Source organism: Plutella xylostella, chromosome 21 (genome assembly GCF_932276165.1).
Source record: "Plutella xylostella chromosome 21, ilPluXylo3.1, whole genome shotgun sequence".
Lineage (NCBI taxonomy): Eukaryota > Metazoa > Arthropoda > Insecta > Lepidoptera > Plutellidae > Plutella > Plutella xylostella.
Genome location: NC_064001.1, coordinates 2,972,050 through 2,986,093, shown reverse-complemented (window position 1 = coordinate 2,986,093; position 14,044 = coordinate 2,972,050). Strand labels below are relative to the sequence as shown.

The 14,044-nt window shown below is 38.7% G+C and overlaps 1 protein-coding gene across 1 annotated transcript; it reads right to left on the bottom strand.

Moving 5' to 3' along the window:
• Positions 1-11,815: 11,815 nt before the first annotated feature.
• LOC105387071 (sucrose-6-phosphate hydrolase) lies at positions 11,816-14,000 on the bottom strand. Its single transcript, XM_048628721.1, has one exon. It carries the CDS (start codon positions 13,540-13,542, stop codon positions 12,004-12,006), a length of 1,539 nt encoding a protein of 512 aa, XP_048484678.1. The 5' UTR covers positions 13,543-14,000; the 3' UTR covers positions 11,816-12,003.
• Between the last annotated feature and the right edge of the window lie 44 nt (positions 14,001-14,044).

Below are 14,044 nucleotides of genomic sequence, written 5' to 3'. Positions count from 1 at the left end.
ATCACAACACACGACACATCTCCACACACGACACAAGGACATCATAGAGAAAAAATAAACAATTCTGAAAAGAGTGGCATCTCGAGGAGTTTTTTGTCATACTCTATACGTCATACTGAACAGCGCCACGCCATCTCTTTATATTTCACAGCCTCATTGTACATACATACAGGGTGCCCTGTTGGGACACCCTGTATATATATATAGATATTGTTATCACAAGTTAATAGCCGGATCTCCACCAAACGATCCAATGCGATCCGATCGCCCGATCCAAGAAGTTTAGTATGTAAGAATTCTTGGATCGCGCGATCGGATCGCGTTGGATCGTCTGGTGGGGATCCGGCTATTAACTTCAATCTATAAAGATATAAGACATATTTGCCTTAACGTAGTTACACCACACAACAGTTATTACATTTACTAGCTAAATGTAAGTTCAATCTATTTATGTACCTACCTACATGCAACAATAAATAAAAAACAAATTATTATAATAATTCTTTATTACCTCGCATATAACAATAAAGATAAAAAAGATAAAATACTCTTTATTGCACACAAAAAGAAACAGTATTACAAACATGAACAGAAAATAAATAGCACAATCGGCGGCCTTATTACTAAAAGTAATCTCTTCCAGACAACCAAATTGAAAGGACATAGAAATAATGTAAAAGGGTAGCGTGTGAAAATAAGAGATATTTATAAACTACATTAATATAAAGTATAACGATATGTAAATACCTACATATAATAATATATAAAACCTACATAGTTAATAATAAATATATACCTATATATTCTATAATAATACATAAATATTATTAAAAATAAATAAATAATTGCTGGTGCATTCTAATCAGGATAAGATAAATTTAGGTAGTGCTGTCGGAGCTTGTTTTTGAAGGATGGTAGAGAGGGTGCGAGTCTGATTTCAATGGGCAGATCGTTCCATAATTTAACAGCCTGAAATGTGAATGAGCCCTCATAAAACACAGTTGTGCAAGATGGAACATGAAGGCGAAGGTTATGAGATGAACGTAGTGAGCGGCTATGTGTAGAGCATCTCAACTCAAAACGCTCCTTAAGGTATGTTGGGGAACAAGGATTGAACAGTACCGAATAAAGTAGTGAAAGTATGTGAGTATTCCGTCGAAGGCGAATTGGGAGCCACTTGAGTTTTTGTCGGAATACAGATACATGATCATATTTTCTTAAGCCAAATATGAATCGTATGCAGTAATTTTGAAGACGCTCAAGCTTATTAAGTTGCTCCTCAGTGAGATCAAGATAGCTGGCATCGGCGTAGTCAAGAACGGGAAGAAGGAGTGATTGAGCTAAAGCAATTTTGGTGGAGGTAGGAAGGAAATTGCGTAGTCTTCGAAGTGATCCCCCTGATGCAAACATCCTCCGGCTAACCGCCTCCAGCTGAGGACTCCATGTCATAAACTTGTCAAAAATTACGCCAAGATTTCTGACTGTATCACTATAAGGTACATGAACCCCGTCAAAATAAATTGGCGGCACCATCCGAAGAAAATTGTTATTCATTAACCTAGAACTTCCGATGAGGATAACTTGGGTTTTCTTCGGATTGACCATAAGGCCATGGTGTTTACTCCAGTCTACGATTTTAGTCAGGTCAGTGTTCATAAAATTAACTGCTTGAGCTATATCAGAAGGAGAAGCATGTGTATAAATCTGTAGATCGTCTGCATAAAGATGGTAGGAAGAAATAAGTTTGTTAGAAATGGAGTTAATAAAAATAGCAAAGAGCAGAGGTGATAGCACACCGCCTTGTGGGACACCGGCTGCAATATCACACCATTGGGAGTATGAGTCCTCAATGCGTATACGCTGCCGTCGCCCCTGCAGATAACTGCGAAACCAGTCAATTACCATTGGAGATATGTTAAGTGATCGAAGTATTCCCAGCAAGATTTCGAAGTTAACAGTATTGAAAGCATTACTAAAGTCTAACAAGGAGAGGATTGTGATTTGACCATTGTCCATGCCCTGGCGAATGTCATCAGAGATCTTTACGAGCGCTGTGACAGTGCTATGGCCAGGGCGAAAACCGGATTGGTAAGGATTCATAAGGTTATTGCGGGTAAGGAAATTGGATAGTTGGAAATGTACAAGGCGTTCTAGGACTTTTGAAAGGAAAGGAAGAATAGATATAGGGCGATAATCGGAAAATGAGGTTGGGTTGGATTTCTTAGGTAAAGGGACAACTTGAGCTTCTTTCCAGGCAGAGGGAAATATGCCAGAGGAGATGGAGGAATTGAGGATATGTGTGATAATGGGAAGGATAATATCTAGGATAGGGATTATCATGTTACGACTTAAACTGTCGCTTCCAATTGCATTGGAAGTAATGGAAATAATGACCTTCTTAACATCACAATTGGAAAATTGACTTAATTGGAAAGAAGGAAAGTCAGGGGTTGGTAAGGCCGATAGGCGACCGAGTGTGCTAGATTTCACGGCATCATTCATGGCCGAGGACGAAGAGAAATGTGAATTCAAGGATTCAATGTCTAAATCTTTACGGATAGGACTGTTGCGAGATTTACCAACTCCCAGTGACCTAAGGAACTTCCAAACTTTGGCTGGATCGCCATTTTCTACAGATTGATGGATATGGCGGCGTTGTGCATCCCTACACAACTTATTGCAGCGATTACGAATAGCAATATACTTCTCCTTGTTAGCTTCAGAGGCACGGAGTTTATATTTGGTCTTGGCTGAATTCTTTTCAAGGATGACCTTCTTAATATCATCAGTGAGCCAGGGAGCCGGAAGATGCTTTAACCGAATCGCTTTTACTGGTGCATGCACATCGTATAGATCGGTAAGGAGGGAGTTAAATTTAAAAACCTGTTCATCAACGCTGGCTGCGTTGAGAACAGGAGTCCAATCGGTACGATGAGCATCACGACGCAAACTGTCCAGATCCATACCACCAAAACTACGCAGCATGAGAGTTCTTGACTTCGCTTTAGGTGGGCGGACTTTATACGAAAGGTATATTAAGTCATGATAAGAGAAACCAGTGGATCCGCACTGGCCGTGCTTAGCAACATGATCAGTAGAGGATACGAGAATAATATCAAGAAGAGAGGGTTCGCAGTTAGGAAAATGATGAGTGGCACTAAGTGGGAGAATATTCATGTTGCTAGACTTGACTATAGATTGAAAGGTAGAAGACCGAGAATCATTTTTAAGGAGACAAGTGTTAAAATCACCCATAATAATGGTATGACTGTAATTTGGAATATTGTTGACCAGTAGCGTTTCAAAAGAGCTGAAGAAATTTACACGCAAAGAAGAGCTGTAATACACGCCAAGTAATATTTTGGCGTGTGACAACGTTACTTCAATAAGTAAATGTTCGCCCGCATTGCCTGGGGGTGGCTGAGGGGACAAGCTAAGTATGGAGTAGGGAATGTGCGAGCGGAGATAGATAGCTACGCCACCGCCACCACTGCCAGTGCGATCATTGCGTATGAGACTAAAACCAGGCAACGCGTACGAAGCAGACGGGAGACATGGCTTGAGCCATGACTCGGAAACTAAAATGGCGTGTAGGTTTTTGTTTTCAAAAGATGTCAGCATATCAGGAAAATGAGACGGAATACTCTGTGCGTTTATATGAATAACGTTGAAATTATCCTTCACATCCGTGAATACGGAGTCAAGGACATCAGGTAGATCAGGAAGGCTATGAAAACTACTTCCGGCACTGTTCAATTCATCTGACTCGGAACCATCGAAATATTCAGATGCTAGTGACTCTTCATCACTACTCACATCAAGAGCTACTTGCATTATACCTACCTACCAGCAAAAATAAATGTTTCAGTTCAGTTTTGTTCATGTCACTTGTAAAATAATATGCGAGTGGGTGTGTGTATTCCTTTTTTATTCCTTTCACCATGAAAACCACTTCATGTTTTGCTAGTTTAATGTTTCCCAAGAGAAGCAAATCTTGTCACTTGTGGTGATAAAGTCATTTCGTCCAATAGTGCATCATTTATCCTCGCGAGGCAAATCTTTGACGACATTAATTTATCAGTTTGGTACACATAGTATTTTAATCTTCAGCGGATATGAAGATGTCGATCGCTCTTTGCCAGTGCCGTGGAACCACATGGAACCTGGATCCATATGGAAACTGTCAGGTCACAAGAATTTCCTAAAAACACTTTTTGCGGATAAAGATGCTTTTTCTTAACACACCATGTTTATTTGTAGGTATATAAAATTTATAAATAACGATAAGTATACCGAGAGTATAGGCTTTTATTACAAAAATGTTATTTGCGAGACATTGTAAGACAACTGAACTGACACTGACACGCAATTTCTTCATAATAGCCATAGATCATGACAATGTTGACATTCAAATACTACTTATCTATGTGTCTTGTTATTGTTCTATGGTCTTGTTCATAACGCCATCTTACATCTTTTTTGGTAATAAGAGTAATATAAAGAGATGGCGCTACCTTCTACTAAAAGTTCAGCCATTAAGGCAGTGACCCGCCCCTGAAGGACATCTCCACCGCGGCCAACGGCTAAATTCATAAATTCAAAACATATTCTATTTTCTTGCTCCTTCGCTTGTGGATATTGCGGCCAGTTGCATGAGAATGTCGAGTGACTTCATTCTTCTGATATTATATTTTGTAATACACAAGAGGCCTTAGTAGGGAGATGTAGGCACTTATATATCCCACACTACACTTCTCCAACTGTGCCTTACAGTCATCATCCACCACAACAGTTATCGGTCTTCCAGCAGATCTATTAGGTATGTAACTGCCACGCTAAACCGCATTTCCGAATGAACGCAAGCCTAAGCAATTCGTCTAATAGTGAGTAATGAGCGTAAAATCCAGATATTTCCCGGAAGCGTCAGATTATGCAGATAGCTAATTAGCTCTCGCATGCGAGGTGATTCCCAATTACTGGCTAAAATCCTGCCGTCAGGGGTACTCTTGAAGCGTAACGCGTATCCTTCATATACCTGGAGGGTTTCTCTATACTGAGGAAAAATTTACGAACCAGCATTTGACACGTTTAGTGCCAAATTCTCCATAGTGGGTTAGAGCATAACCAGGGATTATTGCTTGACTTTTGGCACATCTGTCACGAATTTAATATGGAGATGACGTATAATTGATCTACCTTTCGCTGGTTACGAAATTGAAATTGGGGCTTAATACATGTAGATAGAACCGTGACTCGCGTAGCAGCGGTCCGAAACTTCGTTTGTCGTCATATTACGAGGTACAAAATCATAATTATTGATTATAATGCTCATAATCAAACCTGGATCAGAATACGACCATATTCGTGTCGGTATTTTTAAGTGGAACTTTTTCATTGCTTGTCTTATAGTTCCGTGTATAATGGGATATATATTATACTAGCTGTTCCCGCGCGCTTCGCTTCGCATTAAAAAGTTTTCCCGTGGGAATTCCGGGATAAAAAGTAGCCTATGTTCTTTCCCAGGGTCTAGACCTTACGTATACCAAATTTCATTCAAATCCGTTGAGTTGTTTTGGCGTGAAAGAGTAACAGACAGACAGACAGACACAGTTACTTTCGCATTTATAATATTAGTTAGGATGTGTGGGACAGTGCTGTTCATCGTAGTATACTTACTTTTAAACGCAAGTTTCCGTACCTTACAACATAGACTAATACACTAATATTAGTCTATGCTTACAATTATAATCGAAAATGTGAAATTAGTTTCACGATAACCCCTTCACACAGCAGCTAACAAGCGGATCGGCCATGTTTTAATTTACCAGCCGGATAATTTACCTCCATGCTCCTCGCGGGATATGTGTTAATATTAGCCTGTTCTGCGACACGAATAGAGATTACCTCCTGGCGTGATGGCCGCCAGAAGTGTTTCACACACCTCATGCCAATGTTAGTGCTATATACAAAATAAATCCACTTAGGTATATATATATATAGGTGGGTATATAAATAGCGATAAGGCCGCCTATAGTTCATTGATCCTAGTTTATAAGTTTTCTTTGTATGTTTAAATTGTTGTGACCAATAAATATACATTGTATTGTAAATAAGATTAAGGTGTGCTGCGCTGGTAGGTAGAGAGTAATATTTTTTTTGGACAATGATTAAGATTAAATAATAAACAGCGGGACAGGTGCAAAAATATAACAGTTGAGGTTACAATTATTGACTCTAAGCGTAGCTTGTAGGTAGGTATTTACCCTTGATATATATTTTTTAAATGAAGCAAACCGTTAGAATGCGTCTATGTGTATTATGCCTGAAATACAGGAAAAACTCAACAGTATAATGAACCCTAACTGTACCTTAGCCTGTTTGATAGGCGTGCTAAAGTTTGCTGAAGTACAACAAATACTTACGCTGAGCTTTTGACGATTTCAGCATAAACTGAAATACCTATTTGATGAGCAAACAGCGGTGCAGTAAAGTTGAACTGATCCTGCCAAGTTTAATGTTTTAGTTCATAGCCGGCAGAGTCCGACTTTTAATTAATTGTCTTTATTCTGCAATTCTCTTTCACACTGTTTCCTCCGCTTTTGTAATGTCTTAATTTTAATAAGTGGATTCGACTTTGTAATAAGTACAAATACATTTTCGTGTAATAACTACTTAAGTACTTCCGGGAACGTCCGAGTATTTGATAAATGAACATTATAAAATGTTATTTCGTCATAATAATAATTATGGTCCCCCATATTCCCATGTATTTTTTTTTACGTTTGTATCCAAATGAGAAATTATTGATTGTTAATATAATAAAATTACACTGAACAGGGTGTATAAAAAATATAAGTCGACTTTTTTAAGTTACTGCTTCTACATATTATATGAAAATCTTGCTAGTCTAAACCCCGCTTTAGGTGCGACTACTACAGCTTTTACCACAAAATTATAGCTAACATTAATACATACTAAGCTAACAAGGTTTCAACTGATAAATGGATCACTCCGCCGAAACTCAAAGTATGACATCGTCGAGATGCGACAACAAATGTCGTAATCGCCTAAATACATGACGGCGATAAGTCACCGTCGCCAAGATGGATCCGTGCATAATATCGCTTTCAAACACGCATTTATTAGGCGAGTGACTAAGGGGTCACTCTATAAAACGAAAAACTAAGTTTAGGAGAGCTGCTGCGCGAGCCACGACTTTATCTCGTTGTATTAAACGTGCCGATTGCACGACAGCTTTCGTTCGTTCGTTTTTCGTCGGTATAGAGTAACCCTCCGAGGGCTGGCGACATTTGTCTGAAGGAGCGGCTGTATACGTGCGTCAACGATGAAAGCTAACTGGGATTACGCCATAATCTCTTAAGTAGTCAAATCCATTAGGAAGTATCCGCTTAATACCTTTCACCTAGTGGAGCGGGGACGCGCCTTATAAAAATGCATTGGAGGCGTAATGGAAAGTAATGAAAATATGTAATTACAGTTACAGTAGGTAATTAGCAACTAATAATACAATCAACAAGATAATCATTAATCATTATACAGTATGTTGTAGAAGTGGTATACTAAGCCGAAAGAAGGTGATTCAGGGAGTCATTTTGGACAAATTTTGGGTAAGGCGGTTTCAGGCGTTAGCGATGCTATTAGGTTCACCATCCGCCGACACCTAGATGAAAAAAAAAATGATTGTAGTAATATTAAACAAATGAAAATAACCAAAAGAAAATCTGTTGAAATAAGCTGCTATTCGTAACCATTATCGTTACTACAAAACACATAGTCACGATCTCTCTGCGAGAATGACTCAGACTATTGTGTAATTCTGAGTGTCTCTTGACCCCTGTCTCCTTCAAGTGTCCAGGGGGTGAGCAGACCTATCTATATAACTTGACAATTGTCACAGAAACCCACTTTCATAAGCCAGACTATAAAAGTTACAACCAGTTGTAACTCCCAAGTACCTACGTGCTAGGCAGCTGATGAAATTGGACCCATTCGCTTTGGTTTAGCAACCGAGTGTGGAATGTACATGGAAATAGACTGAGTGACTTCATAGAGCAAAATAAATGTGGTCAATCCATATACTTACCTATTACTTATTGCTCGTATGTATCCTTGCTGAACCAAGGTGGGTCTATGTATACAAATAAAAAAATTATGTACCTATCCTAATACTTGTGATATGACGTTATGTTGTGTGTACCAACGTGTATTCTGTTTTCGAAAATGTAGTTGTAAAATGCCGCATTTTTTTTTTCAAATCGACAGTTGTAGATTTTATTCGAATAAAGAAACAAACTTAATATACTTAATACTGTATGTATTAGGTACATGCGACATGCAGTTTAATGAGCCCTTTCTTAATAATTATAGGGATATAAGTTCGTTTAAATTGCGCTCTGAGCGGAAAATATGGCGCTGGTATCAAACACATTACTCACAGCAACAAACTATATTTTTCCGCCTGCAAAATTGTTGCAACGCTAGAAATAGGGGCCTAATAAATTTGGAACGTATCTCTTGAGGGTGTTTTGTTTAAAGTACAGCGATTTCATTTTAATATTTTAGTTTACGAACATCGTCTACACGTGCTGGTTAAAGCTTGTTCTCATGTTTAATCTTCACTTCTAGAGTGGTTACTATTGTTTGTTACTTTAAAGATTTTTATTAGTTGACGCGGTTATTTTGATGGATAGAAAGGGAAGAATTCAATGGTAGATGGCAGGATTCGAACCCACGCGACGGCCACATAAATGAGAGCTGATAGACGTTATCCGTTACACCACCATGTCTTTTCTATAGCTGGTGATAAAGTGTGACTGTGTTAAAGACCAATTTAATTAAAAAAAACTGTTAAACGGAAACAGTCAAACTACAAATAAACGGTGCCACCGATGTTGCCTCCTGAAAAAAAAAGTATTCCATAAAAACTTTGTTAGTCAATGTGTAATTTTTACCATGGAAGGCATTGACTTATATAGGACAGTCTCAACCGCTCAAGAATATGGCACCCTTGCTGCGCTGGCCCTAAAATCTCATATATCTGTCATAATCTCATATATGTGTCATTTTATTTAGGCAACATGTTCTGACCCGCATCCTTCCATTTGAAGTCATTGATGGAGGCATTTTTTATCACGAGTTATTTATGATGACCTCCTGTGGTTTCGGCTTATTTTTGCAATATCCCCTGTATAGTAGAGAAATAACTACTCTAGATAGCTTATCTTACCTATCTTTTTGAGTGTTTATGAATAATGTTAAGATAATACTATCTTTCAAGATCATGAAATCATAATGTACAAGTGGTCATGTTCACTGTCACGGAAAGTACTTACTGGAAATCTGATTCATAATAAGAACGTCATCATCATCATCAGCCAATAATCATCCACTGCTGGACATAGTCCTCTCCCAAGGAGCGCCACAACACTCGGTCCTCGGCCTTCCTTATCCAACCACTACCCGCCACCCGCCTAAGGTCGTCAGTCCAGCGGGCAGGAGGGCGTCCCACGCTGCGTTTGCCTGTTCGTGGTCTCCACTCGAGGACTCGTCTACCCCAACGGTTATCGGTTCTTCGGCAGATATGACCAGCCCACTGCCACTTCAGCTTGCATATTTTGACGCTATTAGCTATGTCGGTAACCTTAGTCCTCTGACGGATAACCTCATTTCTGATACGATAAATCAGAGAAATAAGAACGTACCTACCTAAATTACATTTCATTACAAAAAGAATGATGCCGAACATAGAGGATACTATGACCTACACAATACCCCTTATAATATTTATTATAACTTCTAAATGATAAGTTTCGTTTCAGAAATGCGTACATTTTGGTGTATTAAGTTATTTTTGTTTAATTTTACTTACATAACAGTACGATAAATAAATATGTAATAGATGCCATCCATTTTAAACTAAACTAAAAATTCAAACTTACCTCTCCTACAACTTGCTTTGTAGGCAATTCTCTGTTAATTTTATTTTAAGTAATCTTTTTGTCTAACCTATGTATTGTGTTAAATAAATAAAGAATTTACCTATCTATTTGTCTAATTCCATTATTATTTTAAATATCTAATTTGTATCCTATTATAATTTAAGCGCTACACTATGGAAACTCATAAACAATTTTGGTCTGTTTAATTAGTCTAATTAAGGATTATTTAATAAGTACTCACACAAATATTCATCTATGTTATAACAAATTTCGCATCAATATTCGTATTCAAGGAATAATACTAAAATCTAATATAAAGCGCGGCTACGGCTTCCATACAAATGTTTCATACTAAAATGATTCGTCTCGTACGCAAAAATGAGATAGAGCAGCTGTGGTTAGCTTCTCTAACAAATCTGCAGTGCTAACCATAACCTACATCGTTGTATACGGTAGACAGTATACCGTGCTTGTGTGACATCTCGTAAGTTCGATTGTCGATTTAGAAAGTGACCCTCCTGGCCCTGATCCTGAAATCGCGAGGGCGTAGTATCAACTTATTACATGTAAGTATTTATAGAGAAATGTAGGTTTTTATGAAACTATCAATAAGTACTTAAGCAGTGCATTTGTGGTGGTGCAATAGATAACGTATCTTCCTCTTATGTCGAAGGTTGTAGTTTGAATAATGGCATCAATTTGTAACTAAATTCCAAATTCCAAGAGATATGAGGTATTTATTGGTACCTAGCAACGGTACTTGCGCCATGTAAGGTAGGAGATTAAGATAATGATGAAAAAACTCGTTATATAGATGTTAGATAGATGATAATGATGAAAAAACTCGTTATAGGCGTTTAGCTAAAGTTATTTCCAGAGATGAATCGCATCCAGGAAATTTCCAACTGTCAACAAAATTATTTACGGGCCGGAGAAACTTTCCGTAAAATTCCCAGACTTTGATCAATTGTTTCTTTGTTCCCGCCCACAAACACATTTCAGTTGAAAATAAAAACAAACTTTCGAACGACGACATTAAAGTTTTCAATTGCATATTCTAAACTTGCGACATTTGTCTACTGAATATAGGTGTATTGAATACTTTTCCGCTCAACGCCGGAACGATATTACGAAATATTTATTTACTTTCATATAAAATCGTCAATAAAAATACGTAAATAGGATTCCGTCGGTCATAAAAATGACATAATCGGGGCATAAAATGAAAGGGTGCCAATAAAAGAGCCTTTAACTAAAGTTATTATTTACTGTTGCAATATCAAGGACGTTCGTGACCCCTTTAAGCTGATTTTATTTCAACATTTGCACATTCTTTAGTAGACTTTACGAAAAGAAAAAAAACGTTGACCGGACGCTAGAAATAAATTGAATTATGTTTATTATTTAAACTAGTCGATAGCAGCATGCGTTTCCGAAATAAAGATCTTGAAAATGGACATTTTGACGAACAACAAGTAATATCATTACTTTAAGGATTCAGTTTTTATCTTTTTATTAATTACCTAGATATTTACTCCGTTAGGTCCGATGTAAAGCAGGTTACTTATATATCTACGAATATCCCCTAATCTGTTCCATTATTGCGTATTTCGATCATGATTACCATGAAAACTACAGAGTTCTTGCCAAAAGGCAATTCCATGCTCCCAGCGATCGTATGTTAAACAAGAAACGATTCCCGATTTGCGTCCAAATTGCACTTTCTGTTCACTCATAGCAAATAAATCGGTTTAACTGCCTACTTTGTTTTAATAAATGTAATGATAAAATTACCTAACCTTACCTAGGTATATTTTTTCAGATAATTATGAGGAATATAAAATCAAACACATGTATATCATTATTAAAATGTGTATTCTCAATTTAATTAAAAACCAATTTAATACTCGTAAGTAATTGTCAAATTCAGAATTTATAATAATTTTCAGAATTAAATTTGTACACCTATATCTATGTTTTTCAGAATTTAAAGTTACTTAGTCAAACAATAACATATTCATGTTACATATTCTTTAACATTAACTTAATACAGCGCGTAACCAAACAAAACTAAACACAAAACATTGAAAATCTTTAAATTGGAGCCCATGGCTGAGTTGTAGGACGGTACGCTCCGTTTGAGAGCGTAGGCGGTGGTGTTGACCGCCTGGGTGCCGAGGTTGCTGAGCTTCCACCCGCCGAGAGGGTACACCCTGGAGCTGAAGACCACCTCGCCGTCTCCACAAAACAGCTCCAGAGAGCTGGTGTCCAGGAACAGCCGCCACGCCTTGTTGGACCCCGGCGCCCACTCCACCTGGCGTATATCGTCTCCCTCCCTCTCCACCACCACTTTACCAACCGACGGGTCCCATTTCAACCAAGCCTTCCCTCCCCCGCTGCGACCCTCCAGAAGCAAGTTAATACTCTGAGTCAAATCAGCTTCAATCAGAACCTCTGATGCCGGCTCTAGCTCCAACACTTGATCGGCTTTCAAATTGCTCTGAAGCGATACCCTGTTTCTGAGACTGCTTTGAGCTGTGAGTGGTTTCATGAGGATATGGTTGTTACTGTCAAGTACCAGCTCTCTGGCGATGGTCATAGCTCCCGCCCAGCCATCTTTGGCTTCGGGGAACGCGGTCTCCCACATTCCGAACCATCCTATTAACACTCGCTTACCATCAGGGGATGCAATGGTTTGGGCAGCATAAAAGTCGTGTCCATAATCAAGTTCTTGAAAAGCTGTTTCTTGAGTGAACTTAAATGTTTCGTAGTCAAATTGTCCTACAATGTATCCAGTTTGGTACAAATTCTTGAACCTATCGCCCTGCGCTACCATGCCTTGGGGTGACATGAGTAGAATATGTTTGCCACCTAGCTCGAAGAAATCTGGACACTCCCACATGTAACCAAGGTCGCTAGTTGCCTGAGCGAGAATAGTCAGAAACTCCCAGTCGATCATATTCTTGGACCTGTACAGCAAAACTGTTCCAATTTCATCATCAGTCTTGCTTCCAATGATTACATACCAGTAGTCCCCGTGTTTCCACGCCTTAGGATCACGAAAATCTGGAGAATTGTTCGGGGATGCAGGAATAACTGGATTACCGGCAAACTTTTCGAAGTTAACACCATCGTCACTGAAGGCGAGGTACTGGCTCTGGTTGACTGGCATCCCCTCCTTCACAACATGGGCGGTGTACATCAAGACCATGGAGCCGTTGACTTCTACGGCACTTCCTGAGAAGCATTGTTCCTCGCCGGGCACTAGAGCGGTGGGACGATACTCCCAAGTCACGAGGTCTTTGCTGACGACGTGTCCCCAGTGCATGGGTCCCCACTTAGCTTCGTAAGGGTAGTACTGATAGAAGAGGTGGTACTGCTCCTTGTAGTAGCTGAAGCCATTGGGGTCATTGATCCAGCCCACGGGCGCGGCGACGTGGTACTGCAGTCTGTACCGCTGGTTCACTTTCTTGCTCTCAGCCATGATGTACTGCTCCAGGGTCGCATTCTGGCGCGCGAGGGATTCGCTGCCGTAGACTGTCACTAGCAGCAGCAGGAGCGAAGTAGCCACGAGTAGCTTCATGTTGCCTCGTCAATGGTAATTTCACAACTAGTGCTTAGACAATCAATACAAGCTATAATTAATGGTTAAGCTCCGTGTGAGCTGTACTCGTAAACAACCTATAAGTATTTATTATCTCAAGTGCTTTGTTTAGTATCCACTTAACAGTTATATTGATACACTACTGTAAAATTAAAATAGATTTTTAATCTAATATTACACGAATAACAGATAATATTTTTCAAATGAAAATCTTTTCATTTCATTTCATAACATTAATAATATAGTTCGCATTTCCAATAAAGTAACATAATTTAATAGTTTTTCAAAAGCATTCGAGGATGTCAATGATTAACTTCAACAGGAAGTTTTATTTATTATAGCAAACGTAGCGCTTTTAGGTAAGAGCTAAGTAATAGTCAGATTTACATATTAGCTGAGGAATAAAATTGTCTCGGTCACTGTCTAATTCAAACATGCAAACGCGACAGCGTCAGAATTACGAGTATTCCGCCAATAACTT